This window comes from Trichoderma camerunense, assembly GCF_050948025.1.
Source record: "Trichoderma camerunense strain CBS 138272 chromosome Unknown V8C40scaffold_29, whole genome shotgun sequence".
Lineage (NCBI taxonomy): Eukaryota > Fungi > Ascomycota > Sordariomycetes > Hypocreales > Hypocreaceae > Trichoderma > Trichoderma camerunense.
In genome coordinates this window covers 235,478-256,959 of record NW_028145341.1, presented here as the reverse complement: position 1 = coordinate 256,959, position 21,482 = coordinate 235,478, and the positions used below count along the sequence as shown (strand labels likewise).

The window sequence follows — 21,482 nt, the reverse complement described above, 5'->3', positions numbered from 1 at the left end:
AATCAACTCAATGCTACTCCATAGTCTCCTCCTTGTGTCAAACAGATCAGATGCAACAAAGGCAGCCTGCTCGTATGGGCACCAGACAAAACGAGCTTAGACTTATCAATTAAGAAAATAAAATAAAACAAACCAAAACCAGCCTATCCAAGGCATCCAAAGCTCGTGATTGGGACGTGTCTTTTTTTTTGTTTACCTTTTTTCCCAGCCCGCCCCACACATCCTTTCCCGCGCCAGGCAGTACGTACCGTGTTTTATTTTTTTTCGCAGCATCGCCCTTTTTTCTCCTTTGAATCACTTACCCAAAAAAGGCCCACCACAGCACCAAGGCCCCCGTTTTTTTCCCTCTCCATAATCGATCAGTGATCTGGGCCGCTGCTACTTAAACTGGCGTGTTGCCACACTTTGCCTTTTCCCCTCCCCTCTTTTATGTACGACTTACTGTTTACCATCTGCATCTCTTTTTGATATCTCAAACTCCCAAAACAACCCACATCAATCATCATGACTGGACGTAAGTAACTTCTATTTTTACTTGCCTCATCCATGCTTGGCTACGTTGGTCCATCGCCGTCGCTGTCTCCAGCTTTCAGCTGCTGTCGCCTTAAGCCTTGCGGCTTGCATGGCGCTTTAGCCTTGGAGCTTCAGCCTCGGCCTTGACGCGTCTGCCAGATACATCCATCGCCACCTCAAGATCATCTTGACTAACAATCTACAATACAGGCGGCAAAGGTGGCAAGGGCCTCGGCAAGGGTGGTGCCAAGCGTCACCGCAAGATTCTTCGTGACAACATCCAGGGTATTACCAAGCCCGCTATCCGGCGTCTCGCTCGTCGTGGTGGTGTCAAGCGTATCTCTGCCAGTAAGTTCCCACTCATCGACATGCTTCATCTTATGTTTGATGCAAGTGTCTAACATTGTCTCCCTTTACAGTGATCTACGAGGAGACCCGTGGTGTCCTCAAGTCCTTCCTCGAGGGTGTCATCCGTGATGCTGTCACATACACTGAGCACGCCAAGCGCAAGACCGTCACATCACTAGACGTTGTCTATGCCCTGAAACGACAGGGCCGCACCCTGTACGGTTTCGGTGGTTAAGCGATCTGCCACTAGGTCGGGTCGACATAATGTGTTATTCGCGTGTTTGTTACGATTGGGCTTTTCACTATGGGCGCGGGTCATTGCTTTTTGAGATTTTGTACTGTACAACGTACTGGGAAATGGGTGACTTCCGAAAGGGGGTAATTGAGACTTATTCAGTGGTGACCTTGAAATAAAGCATCACATATACTCTACAAGTAAAATCTTTCTGCCTGACTGTGAACAATACTCTGCCTTGCCTACTTAAACCTGTGATATCCGTGAACGCGTACGACTCAACCCCGCTGGCCGCGTATTTGAAGGGGAGATGGAGATGTGAAAAGCTGTGTTGTTCCCGTGACGCGTGACGCGTCGTTGCTGTCTGAATGTCCAAATCGCCACGCCGAATATGGAGCTTCCCCGTGCCTGTATCGATAGAGGAGAGCTCGTCTCCACATGTCCGAGTAGTAGTCTGGACGAACTCCAGATGTCAAGACTCAGCCTGTAACTAGCCGCGTTATATGAGTTGCTATACTACGTGTATAGGTACTTGCTCTGTAAGTACACGTCCTTTAAGGCAATAAGACGTTCGGGACTCATGCAAGTATACGAATATTGGAAATAGTATTGGCTGTCGGCCGCTGCGAGGGCCTGATACAAAAACCCAATACGAAGTTTATATATGATAGCCCAATATGCAAGATCCAATATCCGATGCTACGGCTCACGGCGCATCCAATTTTGTGACTCATCAATATCCATCTCCTCAGCCCAAATGCCTAGCACTCTCTTGTAAAAAAAGGAAAAAAGTCACAGTGGATTTATTGGGCTTGAATCACCCAAAATTGATCACGTAAAAACAGAGAGTGGTTCGAGGTGTCATGTGGTTGGCCGCTTATGCGCTTCGCCGGGGGACCCAAGGCTCTCAAGGCTGTCTTTCTATCGCAACTCACAATCCTATCACGAGCTCGAAAAAAAATGGTAGTGGTAAAAATCTTACCCGATGATATGCGATTGGGTTCTGATGCTCTCTGCCCCTACTTTACGAGTTACCTTACCTGAAGGAAGAAAAAAAGAAAAGGGGGAGGAAGGAAAAAAATTTGAATAGGCTGCCAGCTTTGCTGTCCAATGGAGATACTGGTCCGGGGTTTGGCAGTGACATACAGCATCAAAGGTGGTTTGGCATTTACTAGCTAGACACCCACCCTCCCATCTGAATTTTTCAGGATGCATCTGCATCTTTTTTGATTGCATCCCTGCATAGCGGAATAGTAGAAGGGGGCAGGAGAAGAAAAAAAAAAAGAGCCAACGCATGTCGGTCGGTTAAAATAGAAAGTCAAACAGCACAACACAGCTGGATGGAGCCTGTAAAACAGGAGAACCACACCAAGACCTAGGCCAAAGAAAAAAGAAGAAAAAAAGGGCAGCACAGACGCATGCATGCATGCACAAGAGACAAGACGGCACGTCGCAGCTCTACAGGGGGGGAAGGGGAAGAAAAAAAAAGCTATGCGCTGCAACATGTCCCAACGCGGGCCCGCCGATGCCAAAAACTCACTGAGACAACCTAACCTGAGAATTTTTCGGGCTGTTGCTTTCAGAGACATAGGCGAAGCCTAAAAAAAGAGTAAGAGAGCCCTACTACGGAGAACGGGCTGCCAAGAGAGAAAAACTTCCACGTGGGCAGGGGGCAGTTTTTGGGTAAGGCCTAGACCGGATCTGCATCGGCGGGTAAAGGCGATCCGAAGGGGGGTGGAGCCACCACATGTTGGGACGAGGAGCCACATAATCTAGACCGGAGGCCCGGAGAAGAGGCTCCACGAAATACTGCCGGGTGGTATTGCATGTTGCATGTTGCATTTGTCTTGCTTTTTTTCTTGGGTTCGGAACGAGAACGAAAAAGAAAAAAGTTGCGCTAGACGGGACGAAAGACGAGACGAGACAAGGGGCGGCTTGGGCTTGGGCATGGACTTTGGGCTGAAGGTTGACCGAACCGAGTTGCTCGAACTGCGACATCGGTACTGTATCAGGCTGCTATGTATGTATCCTCGTACAAGGCAAATGCACACGCGGCTGATCTGAGATTACTGGGGGGAAAGGATTCGGTGGCCAATATGGTTCGCACACCCAGCGTTTGCTCTCCTATGTCGTTTGTATGGCGGGCATGCTCATGCTTGGGCTGAGGTGATGCGCGTCTGATTCCGGCTAGCATGGCCGAACCTTAGCGAGTTGATAGTATCGCCATTATATTGGATGTTGGATCGATATTGTCCCGTTGTATTGGGCCAAGGTGCATTGCTCTATTGGCGGGCTAGCAGCTGATCACGAGACTTTCTTGCCAGATGACTTGAGAACCAACAGACACAACAATAGCGAGAGGGGGAATTCATTCAGCTGGTCAATATTTCACTATAGAGAGAGGGGTTGATTTCAATTCAATTCAATCACAGGAGGGGTATTCGTGGGACCACCTCGGCAGATACCAGTAGAGGCAAAGGGAATCCCGCAACTGACAACTCAAACCCCGAAGCCTATCCGTCCTCTTATCCAGGGCGGCGAATTCTGACGTTGCTGATCCGATATCCGTGACCCGCGGCACGGCAGTCAGGGACGGGATGCGGCAAGATATGGTAATTCGTATGTGTTGCTGTTGCAGCCTTATTCACCAGAAATGGAATCTCGCGGATCAAAAGGGAAGTGTGGGAAGTTCGCTCGCGGCTTGGTGCGAGTTGGAGCGAAAGCGAGGTAGCCGCGGAAAGGCTTCGGGGCCGCGATTCCGGGGCAAGCGGCCAGATACCGACCTGGGTCCGAGTTCGCCGGGTCGTAGATCACGAGGCTGGTGACTGGCCTGGTCCTTAGACTCAAAATCCCAAGGGTTTGGTTATGGTGTGGCTCTAGATCTCTCTTGTCACTTCAGTACTAGGTAGTGCCGTGCCGCCTGTGGGCAGAGAGACTGGACGGACGTGGAACTCCTCTGCCGCCGGCGCATCGCATCTCATCTCAGCCGCGCAAGGTTTCAGTCCAAGTTTTCCCCGGTCGAGAAGCCTCGGCCCAACAAGAAGCGTCGGACAAAGCCATTCAGCCTCAAAGGACTGGGAGATGTCAAAGTGTCGATCAGGCCGAGACGAATCTTAATTTTTTTCTCTGCCTTTCTCAGCTCCCTGGCTCTAGTGCCGGCAGACGATGCATGCAAGAGCCCAGATCGCGGGAAGTGTGTGTGGCTGAGCTGTGCCAGAATCTGGCCGCCCATTGGCCGCTGGCAGCCGGCGGTCTCCGAACCAAAGGCCAAGGTCGGCCATCCCGACTCCCTCCAAAATCAGCTGCGTCTCGAACAAACCAGCTCGCAAACATTCTCTCTTCTCGCGTGCCGACATGCAGGAGAAGTTGAAAATTTTTTCATTTCTCCTTTTCCCCTCGGGACTGCCATCTGCAGCACACAGCATGCACACACAGCACACCTCCATAGCCTAATTCCTCTTGCTTGTTTGGTCTCTGCCTGCATTGGCGGTTTCGCTTGGGGATCGCGCCCGAAAGCGCTTGGGATCGGGTGTACTCGCATGCGCAGTTACAGCGTAAGTTACAGCGCTGCACTTGCACTGCATGTCACGCAACCAAAGTGTGCCCATATCACCCGATTACACATCCGGTCAATGGGATGAGGTAACAGGTGCACATCTTGCCATTTTTCAAGGTGGGCAAGTAAACTTTGGCGAGACATGACAGATGATGAGAAAAAAAAAAAAAGGTCGATATTGGTGCTTAGATCAAATCATTCGAAAGCAAAAAAGGTTTGCTTGCAGACACCCCCAATTAGTAATTCCCGTGCGGAACTGTCTTTTTCCTTCTTTTTCGGCGTTTGGCATCAAAATCCCTTGGTCAGCGAACCCCGAGCCCGTGCGCTTGGGAAAAGTATGGGGGATTGACTTTTCGAGGGAGGGTCATGTGACCTTAGTACGTACCGCAGGTTTTAGTAACAGGTTGCAAGTTTTTTTTTAGAAATTCCCAACGCCAATGTTGGCTGTGGTACGTACCCGCCTCGTATGTAATGTGTACTCGTACCTGTATGCACTGCGCCGGAAGGGGCAAGCCCAAGAACAAGAAAAATCTTGAATGTCTTGCTTGCTTGCGCTGCCAGACTGTGGCTGAGACCAATGAGAATATGTGCTGTACATACAGAGCGGACCGGCATGCGCTGGGCAAGGATCTTGTTCGATCGCACTCAAACTTGATACGCCAGCCTATACGTCACCTTCAGGTTGTTGCAACTGTTTTTTCCGCTTGTGGTTCCCGCGCTCGCTGAGCTAACACAATGCCATGTCCGTTAGTCAACCTTTGTCGGCGAAACGTTTCATGGGCTATTATAGCCATTAACACCGAAAGGAGAAATATTCTGTGAAAAAAAGGTTTGCTAAGTCCAATCGAGGAGGGCTGTGGAAAGCCATTGACGGGAAAATTCTAGAAGTCTCTGCCCGCTACGGCGATGTGGCTGCCCGTCTGTCCAGTTCGGTGACAGCCATACAGTCAGACACTTGGCTGGTGTTGGACCCTTGGCCGAAGCCACAGGCACAAGCCACACGTATGTGGCATGTCCCTTCTCCGCGGCTGTGCCTGGGGGTGTGAAGTGGAAGTTGCACGGATTCCGAACGTGGCCGCGAAAGGCGATGCGATGCGAAACTACTGCAATTATACGATAGCGATGCCGATGCGAGCTGATAGTTGAGATTTTAATGCTGACAAGTGACTGACTAGGTAGGGGGGACGCAATCCGTTGGTTCGTATGCGGCATACGCAGGCAGAGGACGTGCAAGAGGAACTGCCTAGCATACTAGCATAATACCTACCAGAACCAACCGCCGTGCAATGACATGACAAATGACCGATGAGTTAGGAGTTAGTCATACGCGCACCACGCAGCCATGACCAGGTTCCTGACTTGCCTTGCGAAGCCGCGGAGTCCATTGCCCTATCAAGCGCCGGTCTCTGCAACTGCTCAACCAAGCATGACACGCTGCTGAGTCGGCATCTCTGCTAGTGACCTTGAAGTATGCCAAATACCTGGCGGCGGTACGGAGAATGCGAGCGTCAATTACCCGTGTATACGAACTTGTACCAGTGACTTTGGGGCTAGGTAGTGGCAGTGCGTGTGTAATCCGCGGGCCCTGCGACACTTGAGACCACTTGAGACAATTTTGCCAGCGAATGGATTACCAAACCTGCGCAGCGCTACCTGCCGCGCATGTACCTGCTCCCTTAGCCGCGGCTCCCCGGATGTGTCTGTCGGCAGATTCTCGCAGGGCCTGGCTGACTCTACGAGCATGTAGGTACGTACTCGTACTAGCAGCTGCGCTCGCAAGGCCGAAGATGCCCTTTTTTCGCCGGTGGGGCTCGCATCGCATCGATTGTCCACGCCCCTCCCCCTCGCTTTCACACACCCTCCCTCCATCAGCATGTCACCCCTCCCTCCACCTCCGAGTGTCTGCGTCGACTCTTGACGAAACCGGTCGACCCGGTGGAGGGCCCTTGGACGATATAAAGAGAAAGCATTTCGCCACATCGCCGTCAGATCGAACTTGCAAATACGCCCCCATACAATCTCCAACTCAACTCAACCATGCTATCTGTGGACCACAACAACAACTCATCACAACAATATCAGCGCTTTCAACAACAGCAACAGCAACAGCACCAGTATAACAACATCACCAACAACAACCTGAACAACCATCATCAGACAAAGCTGGACGACTTCACCTTTGGCAACTCGACCGACTTTGACTTCTCGACCTCGACCTTCCCCTCAACCGAGCTCTCTGCGTCCAATCTCGAGTATCTCAACGCCGCAATCGCCTCTGCGTTTTCGTCTGACTCGATGCGGCCCGAATCCTGGGACGCCGCCGCTCGCTTCTCAACTCCCAAGTTTGGTCGTCTCCCCCATCAACGAGAATCCTCTCTGTCTTCCCTGGGATCTACGGGGCCGGCGTCGCCCTTCAACTCGCACATCGCGAACCCCCACATCGCCGTCACTGACGCCAATGGTGACGGCTTCATGGACATGCACTCGCACGACATGACCATGAGCTCAGGCCCTTACTACCAGCTGGCCGCCAAGACGATGCCTCCCTACTCAAACTTCCATCATCTCGACAACGCCTCTGTCAGCGAGATGGCATATCCAGTCTCCATCCCGACCAACAGCCACCACAAGCTGCGACAGGATCGCAACCTCCTCCCCGCCCCCGAGTTTGCAAATGGCTTGACCAGATCACATCCTGCCTCCGTGGCAAGCTCAATAGCAGGCGACTCGCCGGCTACTCCAGTCACAGGAGAGGTTGATCTCTCTGACAGAAGAAGGCAAGGTAGGCGCCGACCTCTCAACACCAACACCCAGCCGATTGACGACCAAGACTCATCATATTGGTTCGCAGGTCATGGCAACGGAACTGTCCCCAAACTCGACCGCACGATGACAGACGTCTACGGCGATGAGCTGTACAACCCCAACTTCACCATCACTTCATCGCCACAGCAGAGCCAAGTGACTGCTGCGCCCAGCGACGTCTTCAACCAGCGCATCAGTGCCGCGAATAGCCAGCACCTCAGCACAATCAGGCATTCGCCTACGTCAAGCATTTCTCGAGACATTTCTCCCTTCCGCCATGGGTCTCCACTTGCTCCTTCGCCACTTCACGACTGGGCTTCCTCCCATGGTGCCGTGGCCATGAATTCGCAGCCGCGCATGCCGGGCCAGGACCGCAATGGCCAGCACGATGCCCACTTCTTCCAGCAGCAGATGACCAAGACGACACAGCCCGGAACGCCCCAGACCATTTCTCCCAAGGATGCCGTCCTTGAGTTTAACGAGTCTGGAGAGGATTCCAACATGCCCCTGTTCTCGCACACGCCAATCAACTTTGGCATGGACCACATGGGCAGGATACTCCCCGAGGGAAGCGTCAATGGCCACTCATCAGCGGCACCCAACTACGGCCAGGGGGATCACGCAGGTCACATGCACAACATGCCTCAGGTACCTCAGCGATACCCATTTATCGCCTATCCGCCACACAGCCAAGACGCATCAGCATCCCAATTGAGCTCTGCAGAGTCTAATTCCACTGGGTCTGCGGCTTACAACACTCCCGCTCCCCAGAGCCGCCCTGCCGGCGCCAATGCTGATGGAGGCACTTATACCTGCACATATCACGGCTGCACACTACGGTTTGAGACGCCCAACTTGCTGCAGAAGCACAAGCGTGAAGGACACAGGCAGTCGCACGGACTTGCCGGTGCTACTCGGCCACACCACGATCACATGGGGATGACCTCGAGCCTGCTCAACAGCCAGGCCGGACCCCATCGCTGTGACCGCATCAACCCAAGCACTGGCAAGCCGTGCAACACCATCTTCTCGCGGCCCTACGATTTGACCCGACACGAGGATACCATTCACAACGCCAAGAAGCAAAAGGTGCACTGCAACCTGTGTACTGAGGAAAAGACTTTCAGTCGCGCTGATGCGCTTACGAGACACTACCGAGTTTGTCACCCTGATGTTGAGCTCCCCGGCAAGCACCGACGACGCGGTGGAGCTTAATCTGAACGGGGAGCGAGACATGCAACGGGAAGTTTGTTTCATTGCAGCCAACCCAAAAAAACCGATTACAGTGGCATTTTTGGCTGTATGACGTTTTGCATGGGCGCAAAAGGGGGGAAACAGCATCAGCCAACGTCAATCAACGTCAACGACAGCGATGGCGCACAGTTGGAGGGCACGCAAATCGAAGATGGACGATCCTGGCGCTCTCCAAGCTTTCTCTGCGGGGAAAGGTGCGCTTCGTTGGAGACTTCAGGCTGGACGGCAGAGCCAATGAGAAGGCTCCAGTATCTTCTTTGGCGTTCTTCTCCCTAGCTGTCCGGTCCCAGCGGTCGCCGAGTGGGTCTCAGGGTCCTGCTGCAGCTGCAGGGTCTTGGTTGGTGAGCAAGCGGCGCTGACGTCACGCTACCTCATACCACCTCCACCGCTGACATCACCCACGTCTGCTCGTGCCCTGATTTCATCTCGGCCTCGATGGCCCTGCTTGCTGCAATGGCTGGGGAATGACCGCAATGACGACAGCTCTGGCTGATGTTGTGCGTTGAATGATGCTACGAAGCAGATGGAAGCTCCTCGCGATCATCCTCGCAGAGCTCATCGCGCCAATCCGCTTCCGGCTTCAAACTTGGTAATTCAACCAAGTCTATTCTCACACCCTCCCTGGCGATTGACCGTTTCTGCTTCAACGATGCTACGCGATCATGATGTACTGTACACCACAATTGCTTCTATTTTCTGCGCTTGCTTTTGTGCCAGCTTTTTTTATTGATTCTCTTTGTTCACTTTTGTCTTTGATGATCGCGGTTGTGCATCCTTGGCTTTCATCATCATTGTACTACTTCCGGTTTTCTTACTTCATTTTTTTGTTGCACATTGGGAAAGCGGGGCCGCATCTGGGAAGGCGGCAAAGGATATTCGGATTTCATTATTGTTTTAGACCACTCAGCAACTCTGCTTTGCAAGCATAATCGATTCGATTCACTTCTTTTTCCTTTGTTGGGGAAAGTGTATTATCACAAGATCAACGGTTCGCCAGACTGGATTCTCATTACGGACCAATGCATTCGAAATGTTTTAAAAAAACAAGAAATGGGATTGACATTCATGAGGGCGAAGGCGCACATGCAGGGCTAAACATTGAGTGGGTTACTCTTTGAAGGGAAGCAGATGTTTTTTCCTCTTTTTTGCTCTAATCTTTATTTCCTTTGTTTCTTCTTTTTTCCTTTTCTTATATGTGGACCACTTTGGTTGGAATATAGACAAAAAGAAATCATGTATACTAGTCTTACCATTTCATCATGGCAATAAATTGAAAGCCCCATGAAGTCATTTTACTTTCGTCTACAATGAACCGTGAAATACCCCGGATTTGATGCACGTGCCATTTTATGCAGAATCAGTAGTTTTTCCAGTCCTAATCGTACGAGTATTTCTTAGTGCAGGGTATACGAGAGTACCTGGGACGGCGGAACACGTTGCGAGGCTGGCGGCGCTAAAAGGGCGTTTTTTCTCCACTGGCTTTGTTAGTACGTAGCCCTACCCGTTACGGCGGCGCATGAACTGGTCACGTGCCCCTCTTTGTGAAGGTCGTTAGTCAGGTCTTTTGAGGCGTGGCTTTGGCATGTGACCAGCCAGCGGCGGTGGATTGAAAGGAGGCCTACGAGTATACGAGTACGAGATGACTCGACTCTTTGAGGGGGGTGTTTGTTTAGTGGTGAGGTTTGGATTGAAAGAGTCATGTATGTAATTTAAATTAATTTGCGTTTTGCTTTTTGAGTGAATGAATCATTGGGTGTGGTTTGTAGTTTGCGGTTTGGTTGGAGGGTTCTTTTGTCTTGACTAGCGGGGTTTGCGTGGATGGTGAGTCAGGTACGGACCCCGAGGGCGGTTAATGTCTGAAAGGGCTGGGGAAGGGATTGGTTGAGGCGAAATGATTTGTGTAATGGGGATAGAACAAAGGGAAGGCAGATGTTGTGCTGACGTGTTGAGAGAGTTTGGAATTGGATGCTTTGTTGAGTTTGTATGTAGGCGGGCATCTTGGCGGGTTTGGGATGCAGTTGGAGGTTAACCCGGGTTTGGCAGCCAAGGCTCAGATGCTGTTCCCATGAGTGTTTGTGGAAGACGGAATGGAGGTGTATGTTTGAGAGTAGATGCAATTGACTGAGAATTAAGTCGTTGTCATGGAACGCACCCAGTTGTCAACAAGCTGTGTTGGTTACTGCATGTACTACTACCTGATAGTACCTAGGAGGCATGGTAGTGAACTTGTAGTTCCTTGAGTATCCCGTCTGCTTTCTGCTAGTATCGCTGTTTTCTTCGAATGTCTGCCACTGTAGCCATGTTTATTTGGAATTCGGTAAATTTTACTAAGTTTGATCGTGAAAACCAGTTGCTGGACAGCGAACTTGAGTGGTGAATAGCCACTTCATAACTTCCATAGATGTGGAACTAATGTAGTTAGAATAAAGGAGATAGCGCACTACATGTCACTTTAATAATTCAACGAGACTTTTAATCCTTTGCAACTCAGGTTTGACAACTTTTTATATCACAGTGGCCATCGTTCTATTCACAACCATTACAGTGCAATCATCCAATACCGTATCTGGCGCAAACACTCCACCGGCACCAACAAAAGCTCTACAACAACCGCCCGCCTGCACAGCTGCGCACACTGCTCCCGAGTCACCAGCCTGCCTTCTCTCACGCCAACTTCCTTTAGAATCTTGGCAATAGAGTCTTCTAGTCCTCGTGCGCGTTGGATGATGGCTCTACCCTTCTCGGTTGCGGCCCTGAATTCGGGTGTGCCCATCTGCACCGACTGCGAGATGAGAGCTTGCTCAATCGTCGAATAGGCACTCACATGAACCACAGTTGAGTGCTCCGTGCTCGACGAACTCGTTGACCACTCCTCGTGGTAGTCGCCGAGCCATGTTTCCACGTCGATATTCACCCTCTTCGTTTCTGATTCGCTGCGGGAACTCGCATCTGTGCTGAAGAGGACTGAGGTATCGCCTCCGATACGATAACCGCCGACGTAGAAGTCGCCGTATATGGCGCTGAACGCATCAATGCCCTGACCATACAGCACGTCAAAGGCATCTGGCGAGAGCTCTGGCGGACGCATAAAAGCCACCGTGCCGGCGCGGTAGCTCGCGGTGACTGAGGCCTTGTTCGAGTCCCGGTTCTCCATGACGTCTTGATCATAGTGGACGGAGACGCTGCCCTCAAGACAGGGCAAATCAATACCGACGCCTGCGCCAACACTGAGATGGTCCGTCGAAGCGGACGAGCTCATCACCTCGGAGGACCTGAAGCTGCAGTTGCCATCGTTTGCCGTAAACTCTATCGGTGCTGAGATGAGGGAATCCGTGTCCCACGCCGACTGCATGGAGAATGGGTTCTCGCCGTTGGCCGTGGCCGCCGACCGGAAGAACATGCCTAGGGGGAGGACGCGGGCCTGCCATGGGAGCCGGATCGGCGACCGTGTGAGGGCCTGCTGGGCCACGCGGGGGATGAGCGGGTCGAACTCATCGGGGTCGAGGGTATCAGCTGTCAGAGGGGCCGGTTTGTTAGCTTTGGCGATTCCAGAGACTGGCATGGCTGCTCATGGTGTTGGTCCTGCGAGCGAGGCTCTGGTTGAGAGGCGGGAGTCTTCAGATGTTGAGTGGCCCGGAGTTCACAAAGTACCGTACGCCTCCTGGAACTAATCTGATTGGAAATGTCCAATGTTGGAGCATTTCACGGCTCCAGTATCTTACAGACTACAGTGGCCCCCACATTCCATCCTCAGCCGCCGCTTCTAAGTTCTAGACTCGAGGGACAAGGATGTGAAGCCAGCTGAGAGCGCTTGGCTGTCCGCGGAGGAGGCGAATATCATGGCGTCGCAGCTTTTTACAAAAGAATACAGCAATATCACTCTAAAGCCAAACCCACCTTTCTTCGGGACTGCCCTCAAGCGTCGGAATTACCCGAGTGTGCTGGTGTTGTGCCGGCGGCTGAGGTTACCTGTCACTTTCTGAAGCCATTCTCGGAAAGAAAAGTCCTGGTTTGTGGGGAAGAGGGATTCAGCTCTCGCAGATGCGCCAACATCATTTGCTGATATTCAGCGATCAGCACTCGTACTATATCCTACCTGCATCGGGCTCACATCCGGCAAGTGGCCTCTGAAAATGGCACTATCGAAAACTGGCCCGCTGCCTGGCATGATATCCCTGTCAAATATTGACAATAGTCGCAAGCTCCAGCAAAGCTGTTAAAGTGCAGAAACGGTAAAATGGACAGCCATGGAGGGTCTTGCCAGAGGTTTAGTTAAAAAACATTGGGCTCAATCTCTTGTTGGATTTCATCCAGTTTGAGATTTGAGAATCTGCTTCGTTTGTCCTTGGTCGTGTGTTTGGTGTTATGCAATCATGTCTCTGAATCTCGCGCCTTACAACAATGGCATGCGCCTTGGTAAGTTGTTCGCACATCATCTATAGTTTTCTTTACATAGACCACTAACACGATGTAGGCCAAGGGTATGCTCTGCAATTGGGCTCTAAGAAGATGACGAATCTAACAGCAGTAGCTTCAATTCGTACACACAGCAAATCTGCATTGACGACGCTGTTGTAATTGATCCCGATCGCATCGACAATGCGGTTACCAATGATGGCTTTACCATGCGAGAGCTTCGGTACGGTATTGGTGCACGAGCTAATGCCGCCCGTGCTGCCGTTGAAGACCAGTCTGAAGACGACGATGAGGACGAGGACGGGATTCAACCTCAGCTTCAACTACCCGGAGAGGTTCCAACACCGGCTGTTTTGACAGGGACTGATGCCTCAGGTGGAACACCAGCCATGATAGGACCTGCGCCCCCAACAGCTCTTGACAGTATGGCCATTCAGCTAAATCAAGATGTCAAGACGATAGCCAAGCTTGTCGAGGACATTGCCAAGCTTGAGACCGCCATCGAGGAAGCGGTTAGCCCCGGCAGTGACGATACAAAACGAGATGCTCTGCTTCTCGAAAAGAAGCGGATGCGTCTTGCCCGACTCAAAACGAATGGAACTGGCCTAAAGAGTAAGAATCCTCGTGGTGCTGCGCGAGAGTTGTCTACGCGTGGCCCGAGCCAGATCGTCACGTATAGTTCACGCTTTGTGAATAAAATTAGGTATTTGATCACTTCGTTTATCTGTCTTGTATTGACATAACTAATGCTTCCTAGTGAAATAACTGACGATATGAATATCTCCGGATCTCTTTCGATTAAGTATGGTAGCATTGGTGGCTCCGGCAAAGGCTCTTTCATCGATACAGACAAGTTTAAAGAGAGTGATCTCAACTTTTTCATCTCCGTCAAGGTCATCAACCAGAGCATCAACATCAAGGATGCCCTCGTTTTCCAGGGCCTTCCCTCGGTGAACAAGGATAACTTTCGCTCAGTCTTTGGAGACTGCTTCATATCGGGTTTCTTAGAAGGCGGCGAATTCAACGCGCTTGTAAGCATGAAAGTCTTGAATAAGGACAAGCGCACGGCTGTCAAAGCCCAGTGAGTACCCCCTTCTTGTTAACACTTTGCTGTAGCGGCGCATGATTAACATTGGAACAGAGCAGAAATCGCCTTGAGCGCTGGAGCTGCGGACATCAAAGCTCAGGCCAGTGTTGACATGAGCAAGTCCAACTTTTCGTCCCAGACGGAGACGACTGTTCAGGTTGGCTGGTCGGGTGGTGGCCACATCAAGCCAGGTAACATAAAGCACCCTTGCCTTTTCTGCTCGGTATTCTGATTAGATGCAGTGGACCAGCTTTGGACGATCCAAACTTTGATGGAGACCGCTGCCAAGTTCCCTGACCTCGTTGCGAACTCCCCCCAGCGTACTTAGTGAGTCTCTTCAGTATCTTGTATCTAGTTGCTGAAGACTGGCTAATCTTCTTCAGTGCTATCCTTACCAAGTATGAGTCGCTTCGGAGTTACATGGCCTTGAAGCCCCCGGAGCTTAAGCCAATGTATTACGAAAATGCAGCCATCTACACCAACTCGCTGCTGGATGCCTACATGGACTATAAGAACGTACGTCTTTCGGTCGCTTCAAGTAATCTCGTTACACCTAGCTGATTTAAACAGATATACCGCACCCTTGGAACTCAGCTTTTTGATATCCAAGCCGGCACGAAGAAATTTGGAGAATGGCCCCAAGACGTGATTAAATTTGCTGATTCCTCTACCCTTATCGAGACCACCGACGAGACCCCTTTCCCCGCATCCATTAAGGGGCTTGACCTCGCCCGCCGTGCTTGCCGGTTCCAGATGGTCAAGATTGTCAAAGAAATCGATCAAATCGAAGAGCGTCCGGACTATGCCGCCGATGAAAAGCGTCCCGAGGCCATACAGAGCACCATCATCTTTCGCGAGCGACTTCCCACTGTCAAAGAAAAGGAAAAAGTACCATATCGCGAGATTTTCGGAACTAATGCCCCTTATCCTTCTTTGCTTGAGCGTGTCGACGGCGACGGCACGACTGACGATGAGGATGCCAAGGCAAAGAGCTATGCTGTAGACCAACCTGACGTCGGCGTGTTCCAAAAACTGGCACCTATGGTTGGTTCTGCCCAGGGCACTCTCTTTTGCAACTTGGATTTCGTCAAACCTGATTTCAGCCTACGCACCATCTCTGTCGACGTCAACGACGGCGTGGTTATCGGCATTAGTGCTCGATATACCAACGGCCTTTTAGCTGCCGTGGGAACAGCCGGAGGTAACTACAGGGCTTCACTTACGGTGCACCATGAAGACGGCGAGAAGATTATTGCCTGCTCAATTGAGACGGGCCGCGTCCGGGGTCAAGACAATGCTCCGCTCCGCGTAACCGCAGTTCGGCTTTACACCAACCGTGGCCCGGACCTCTTGGGTAACTCGGAAGACTGGAAGCCTGCCGTGAACGGAGAGGGCATCCGTGATGGTATTCAATTCGAGAATCTCTCTATGAAGCACTTTGACCCTTTGCTCGTCAATGCTCAGATCAAAGGATTCTGGGGTTACGGCACCACAACACCTCAAATCAGCTCCAAGAGCGGCATCTTCCGTCTGGCCCCGATCTGGGGTAACAAAGTGGTTCGTTTTTTAACATCCCATCGTGTCCTCCGCGATTTCTTTTTACTGACATTGACGCTTTAGAGTACCGCTGCCGCTGTGGGCAACCCCATGGAGGATACAATCGACCCGTCTACAGTCACAACCGATGCACAGGTTCAATACTTCAGTGGTTACAGGCATCTAGGCTGGCGAGGGACCGTAACTGGTCGGTGTGGCACATTCCAGCACGATTTCTCCAAGCCGTTACCCATTGTCCCCACGGTCATCTACGGCTTCCTCGCCATTGATGTTTCCAACGTCAACGGCCCTCGTGTTGCCCTTAGTCTCCCGTCTGTCTCAGAAACGGGATATACCTTGTCGGCCAAGTCCTTCTTGCACGGCACGCAAAATCTCGAGGCCAGCGCCATGGTCCTGCCAAACGGCAAGATTCCCTTCCAGCATGGTTATGTTGACGCAAGTGACAACCCTGGCGGCCGCGCGGCGAACCAGAACGCAACGATCTCAGTCACGTTTAGCAAGCGTTTCAAAGAACAGCCAAAGGTTCTTGTATGGTTCACAGAGATTTCGCAGCCACACACTCGCAAGTATCTCTATACATATACCAGCAACGTTACGGCTGTCGGGATGACTGTGCATATTGACACTTGGGACAACAATGAGTTTGAAGTGGCGCGTGTCGGGTGGTTGGCATGGCCGGCCGAGTTTGACGGCAAGTCAGTCAGGGCCGGGTACCAACAGTTCACCAAGGACCAGGCGGCGAAGGAGGAGCCTTGGTACGACGGCAGCTTTAGCAAAGAGCCAAAGGTGTTTATCGGTATCAATTATATTGACTTTCCGGGAGATCCAACTGTCTCGAGTCCTCTGCCGGTATTTGGAAAGCTCGAGTGGGCGACTAAGGACAAGGTGCGTTGGCATGGAGGAACGTGGGGTGATGCGAACATGACCGAGATGCGCTTTGCCTGGCTTGCGGTAGAGTAAGATGCATGTTTTTGCTTTCTTGCTATATTCAAATGTGCAGTATGTTAAGCTTAGTACATGTAGTCTAATGGCCCTGACGACAAGCTCTATATTGTTCACAATGTGTTTTATAATTTGTGTAGACAGACGTTATAACTGCGATGAAGCAGCTATTCAACTCCACCAGCTCATCTGTCTATGAATCAGTCGCCATCGGGAAGACAAACTGTCCAGAGTCCTTCCGAGGAGAGTGGCGTGCTGGATGAAGGCGTTTGCCATCCCAGCCCAGAAACTATTACATGCCTGTCCTGTCCGGGCCGACGCGAGAGCGCCACACCTACTTCCATGCGTGGGAGCGGGAAGTGGACGGAGCTGTAAATGCTAGTTCTAAGCGCTATTGGCAATAGCGTACGGAGTACTCTTGGCCTGTAAACATCCTTGCGCCGAGATGTGGACCACTGAAAGCATCCGATGTTCAGCTGTAGACTTGGGGGAGAGATGCTTCTTACATGTAGTTTAGCCTCACACCTGTATCTTTAAAAGACGCTACGGTGTCAAGTCTTGCATGATTGAATATGCTCAGACTTGCTGATCCTTGAATTGACATATACTGTTGCGCAACGTCTGCCAGGTGCTAAAGCGATAGTCTCGTCAACATGGCGGACAAACCGGACGAAAAAAGATATCGCACGAGGAGCATGGCGAAGGGAGACCCTCCACAGAATGCTAAATCCCAAGATTACAAGAATTCAAAGACCAGGGGAAAGCGCGGGGGGGAGACAGAGATCAAGGGAAAGCGCGGGAAGGAGATAGACAACAACGAGAGCAGCAACATAATCGCAACTACATCAGATGGCATCGCTTACATACAGGACGCAAACAATCTCACGAATCTTGGACCATATTCGTCAGTATACAACAATTGACTTGATAGTATCTCCATGTAACAGGCAGCTGACAAGAAAAATCGGTTTGATAGTGTGATTACCTCTTGGAAAGTGATCAACTACCAGATCCCCGTGCCAATCGGCGACTGCTCTGCGCACTTCCTTATTGATGCGAACACGAGACATGTGCACAAAGCGTTTCTTATGGATGGCGGCACGAATGCGGGCAATTACGCCGCCTGGGCCCAGATCCTCAAGGGTCTTCGTTTCATCGACCTTGAATTGGGCAATAACTGGACGTTCGACTCATGGGTCGTCACTCACTGGGATGAGGACCACTTCCGCGGCGTCAAAGATCTGCTTGTCAACCCGGGCGTCAAATTCACACGATGTAAGCGTAAAGGGGGCACTATCACCAAGACCGACCCAGAAAGCTTTGCATCTCTTTACTTCAACCCTAAGATTGTGCTATGTTGTGGCGCATGGGACATACCAGTCATGTTCAAGGGAGGCGGCGACTTCTTGCATCCTTTCGTGAAGGAGAATGAATATCTACGCTGGGATGGCTTGGGTGCCAAAGAGAGGAGTAAGCAAGGGAAAAAGCTGTTGAGGTGCATATGGGGTGAGAATCTCATAGGTCTTGATCTTTTTACTCGCAGCTTCCAGTTCAACCGCAACACGGGAAACTTGTACAAAGACGAACCATTATTGAGAGACGTTCCAGAGACTTTTAGCACCACGGTGCTGCTTGGCAATCCCAAAACCATACCGCGTTTCTGCGTTGTAGGTGCGAATGGATACGGGATTGGACGATCGGACGCTTGCAAACCAAAACCAGAACGCAACGAGACGTCCATCCTTGCTCTCCTATACTGGCCAGATAAGCAATTCTGTTCGTACTACACGGGCGGAGATGGACATACTGATGTATACAAAGACCATGTATATACTTGGTTTATAAAGCGTTGGCGTGATGTCGAAATGGTCAAGTTGGATCATCATGGATCAACGGGAGAGAATCTTGGAAAAATCCCCCATGCTGAAAACAAGAGCGAAGAGAATGTCGTGAACCAAGTTTCCGAAGAAGAGAAAGCTCCGGCTGGGGCCGTGAGCAACGACATTGCAGAGGAGAAAGATCCGGTTGAGGAAGTACCGTCTGAGTCAGACACTGAGTCGGAGTCGGAGATGGCGATAGAAAACCTGGAGACACCGGACGATCTGGAGATAGAGGTGACTAACGACAAAACAAAGGCAATGGAGAACGCCGAAGAGATTGGCATAGTCGTTGAGTATATGAAGCCTAGCAAGGTTCTCGTTACCCCAGGAACCCGCCACGGCCACCCCAGTAAGCCTCTTCCCCCGCCGATTGATGGGAATGCTCATGATGAAGCTAACGACGAGGTCATTCTTTGACAGCTTGGGATGTTTTGATCATTTTAAGAAGCTATTTTAGAAAATTGTGGACCGCCATCGGTAACCAATACCTCGTCAAGAAGAAAACACAAGGGTTGTTCTCGACTCGCTCAGTATACTGGTTCAGCAAGGAAACAGTTTCTAATAAGGACATTAACTTCAAGCATGTCCTTGGCGTTGTTTTGCAAAACCGGCTGCAAATAGCTGGAGGAGATGGCTCTGGGATGCCGGAAGAAGAAGATAACCAAGATCTGAATTATATTGACATATTGGGCCAAGATATGGAAGAAGAAGACTCCGATGCTGATTCATCATTCGATGAGGTAACAGCACAGATAGCCGACGCTCCTGAAAGAATCAAGCCGCAGGAAGCCTGGGCGAAATGGAGAAAAGAGCTCGTTCGACGCATACTTAAGAAGAAAGGCAGCAAGGCCAAGTACTACACTGAATCCGGCAAGCGCAGGGCCAAGGCCATAAAATTGGCTGTGGCGACGGCACTTGAAAAGTATGCCCAGAAGAGGAGAAGAGTGTGTCTTGCCCCCCCAAAATATTGACAACCCAATACTAGACCGTCATACATCGCTAACACAAGCACATATTACAGAACACACTCCGCGAGCCTTTTATGAAGGGAATACTTTCGAAACCGGGAACTAGGTCGTACGTCCTGGAGAACCTACTGGCGGCACTAGATGAGTTGACCCAGGCCACCGATGACGCTCAGCTAGAGGGGGTAGAGAATTTCGAAGAAATCTGTTGGCAGCCTCTTGTGGCGTCTGAAGAGGAAGACCCGCACTTTCTCGTCCGATTCGAGTTTGGTGATCAGAGAGAGGATACCACTATAAAGATCTTTGATGACAGCGGCCGGTATGAATATGAATACATGGAGGAAAGCGAACAAGGCAACGGACAGGGGGGCATGGAAGAGGAGGGCAGACAAGAGAAAATCAGACAACGCTGCAAAAAGACTGAGATGAAGCTGTTCTCTGAGAACCAACATGAACCTTGGACCAAGCACGTATATGGCGATTCTGCTATCGCATCCATGTTGTCCGCCACTTCGCTCGGTACCGTGGCCGATTCGAGAATGGCTGCCCGCATTAGGAAGTCAACCAAGAAAGAATTTACAAAAGGAGATTCGACAAATATGATTTACAAATATTACGTCAAGCATTCGAAGGCTGGAATCGAGGAAATGATCCTATGGAATGAGCAAAACAAACACAAGAGTACTAACAGGTAAGCGGATATCTCCATTTGGCGTTGCAGATAAAGTCAGGGCAGCGATGAAAAAGTCTAACAACTATGGGCCCAGGAACAGAGACGATGAAAATGAGGAAATCCAAAATTTTGCTCAAGATGTGTTGATCACCCAGTCAGTGACTGGCATCAATATAAACCCTCAGGCAGCACAAATCAACAACATTCGGGTGGCCCTAAGGAATATTAATGCAGAGCCCTCTATAGAAGACTCATTGGCAAAGAAGAAGATGAAATAACAAGATGAGCAAAAGGAGTAAAAATAAGACGCTAAAGAAGGAAATTTAAAAGATAGCCACAATAAGTCAAAGAAATAGATAACCCACGAGGTACCAGCTACTAAGACAGATAAGAACCTAAACTCAAAAGACCGAATCAGGTATAAAAGGTGTGCCAGACAAGAGTGTTACACGAATACATGTAATCGAACCAACTGCATTTAGTGCTATTATCATTACTTGCGGCTTCAAATTTGAGATACAAAGTGAACAATCTTGGGATGTTGTATACACGTAGCTGGACAATTCCTTACTTTACTTCAGCGAACGTCGCTAGTGCGTTACACAGCCGCCGTGCAGAAACCCCACCACACCACCATCTCACTTCAGCCTACATGTATGCATATCTCAAACTTGGGCAAACACACGCACACACGATGTAAAAGACAGAAGAAGAAGCAAAACAAGACAAAAAAAAAGCAAAAAACATACAACAGCCGGTGTTCGCTGATGGTCACCCACTCAACTACTAATCTGCCGGTTAGAGGCTTATCTATGGGGGAGCAGACGGGACCCCGAGTTCTCCTCTACCTATGGTCGTATGTGCTTGTTATTCTTTCTCGCAAGGTTATATGTGATGTTGAGGCACTCGACTTCTGTGACGTAAATACCCTAACAGTCTGAAAACTCGCAAAGAAACTCAGTCTCTGGCTAAAGTTATCGAACATATAGAGAGAGGTTTGGAACACCAATGGCTAGTGGTATTCGCAGTGGAGATTGGATACCTGAATATGGAGATGGCGTTCAGCCATATTCGGGTATTTGGAATATTTATTGTGAACTACGCGAAGCTTGCGAGCCGAATGGGAGTATACTTCAGCGATTCGTGAGGCAACTGATCCTCTTCACTGGCAACGACCTGATCTGACCAACACCGTCATCATCGTACCTGGAGAGTCCTGCTGTACTAGAGCCATAATATATCGCACGAACT

The 21,482-nt window shown here is 50.6% G+C and overlaps 6 protein-coding genes across 6 annotated transcripts; 4 read left to right on the top strand and 2 right to left on the bottom strand.

The window, feature by feature from the left end:
- Positions 1-424: 424 nt before the first annotated feature.
- Positions 425-1,302, top strand: V8C40DRAFT_258780 (histone H4). The gene is made up of 3 exons (XM_083218796.1): positions 425-514; positions 724-861; positions 933-1,302. The coding sequence occupies exons 1-3, from the start codon at positions 505-507 to the stop codon at positions 1,094-1,096; spliced, it is 312 nt and encodes a 103-aa protein (XP_083067484.1). The 5' UTR covers positions 425-504; the 3' UTR covers positions 1,097-1,302.
- Positions 1,303-4,203: 2,901 nt separating this feature from the next.
- On the bottom strand, positions 4,204-5,135 carry V8C40DRAFT_258772 (uncharacterized protein). Its single transcript, XM_083218795.1, has one exon. The coding sequence runs from the start codon at positions 4,540-4,542 to the stop codon at positions 4,246-4,248; it is 297 nt and encodes a 98-aa protein (XP_083067483.1). The 5' UTR covers positions 4,543-5,135; the 3' UTR covers positions 4,204-4,245.
- A 1,447-nt stretch (positions 5,136-6,582) lies between these two features.
- Positions 6,583-9,023, top strand: V8C40DRAFT_133622 (stress-regulated transcription factor RPN4). The gene is made up of 2 exons (XM_083211090.1): positions 6,583-7,434; positions 7,504-9,023. The coding sequence occupies exons 1-2, from the start codon at positions 6,690-6,692 to the stop codon at positions 8,670-8,672; spliced, it is 1,914 nt and encodes a 637-aa protein (XP_083067482.1). The 5' UTR covers positions 6,583-6,689; the 3' UTR covers positions 8,673-9,023.
- A 2,069-nt stretch (positions 9,024-11,092) lies between these two features.
- On the bottom strand, positions 11,093-12,698 carry V8C40DRAFT_258764 (uncharacterized protein). The gene has a single exon (XM_083218794.1). It carries the CDS (start codon positions 12,271-12,273, stop codon positions 11,251-11,253), a length of 1,023 nt encoding a protein of 340 aa, XP_083067481.1. The 5' UTR covers positions 12,274-12,698; the 3' UTR covers positions 11,093-11,250.
- Positions 12,699-13,084: 386 nt separating this feature from the next.
- On the top strand, positions 13,085-16,731 carry V8C40DRAFT_278417 (H-type lectin domain-containing protein; the record flags this gene model as incomplete). The annotated part of the gene is made up of 8 exons (XM_083221064.1): positions 13,085-13,131; positions 13,240-13,830; positions 13,885-14,208; positions 14,269-14,405; positions 14,457-14,541; positions 14,598-14,730; positions 14,785-15,771; positions 15,835-16,731. 8 exons carry the CDS (start codon positions 13,085-13,087, stop codon positions 16,729-16,731), a joined length of 3,201 nt encoding a protein of 1,066 aa, XP_083067480.1.
- Positions 16,732-17,237: 506 nt separating this feature from the next.
- V8C40DRAFT_133605 (uncharacterized protein) lies at positions 17,238-20,628 on the top strand. Its single transcript, XM_083211089.1, has 5 exons — positions 17,238-17,617; positions 17,690-18,942; positions 19,014-19,537; positions 19,615-20,249; positions 20,326-20,628. Exons 1-5 carry the CDS (start codon positions 17,367-17,369, stop codon positions 20,507-20,509), a joined length of 2,847 nt encoding a protein of 948 aa, XP_083067479.1. The 5' UTR covers positions 17,238-17,366; the 3' UTR covers positions 20,510-20,628.
- Positions 20,629-21,482: the final 854 nt, after the last annotated feature.

Bases quoted from the DNA above. Each gene is read 5' to 3' on its own strand.
- V8C40DRAFT_258772 (XM_083218795.1), bottom strand. From the start codon at position 4,542: ATGGAGGTGTGCTGTGTGTGCATGCTGTGTGCTGCAGATGGCAGTCCC.
- V8C40DRAFT_133605 (XM_083211089.1), top strand. From the start codon at position 17,367: ATGGCGGACAAACCGGACGAAAAAAGATATCGCACGAGGAGCATGGCG. The intron at 18,943-19,013 runs GTAAGCCTCTTC...ATTCTTTGACAG, and splicing joins AACCCGCCACGGCCACCCCA to CTTGGGATGTTTTGATCATT. The intron at 19,538-19,614 runs GTGTGTCTTGCC...CACATATTACAG, and splicing joins ATGCCCAGAAGAGGAGAAGA to AACACACTCCGCGAGCCTTT.
- V8C40DRAFT_258764 (XM_083218794.1), bottom strand. From the start codon at position 12,273: ATGCCAGTCTCTGGAATCGCCAAAGCTAACAAACCGGCCCCTCTGACA.
- V8C40DRAFT_133622 (XM_083211090.1), top strand. From the start codon at position 6,690: ATGCTATCTGTGGACCACAACAACAACTCATCACAACAATATCAGCGC. The intron at 7,435-7,503 runs GTAGGCGCCGAC...ATTGGTTCGCAG, and splicing joins CTCTGACAGAAGAAGGCAAG to GTCATGGCAACGGAACTGTC.
- V8C40DRAFT_258780 (XM_083218796.1), top strand. The intron at 862-932 runs GTAAGTTCCCAC...CTCCCTTTACAG, and splicing joins TGTCAAGCGTATCTCTGCCA to TGATCTACGAGGAGACCCGT.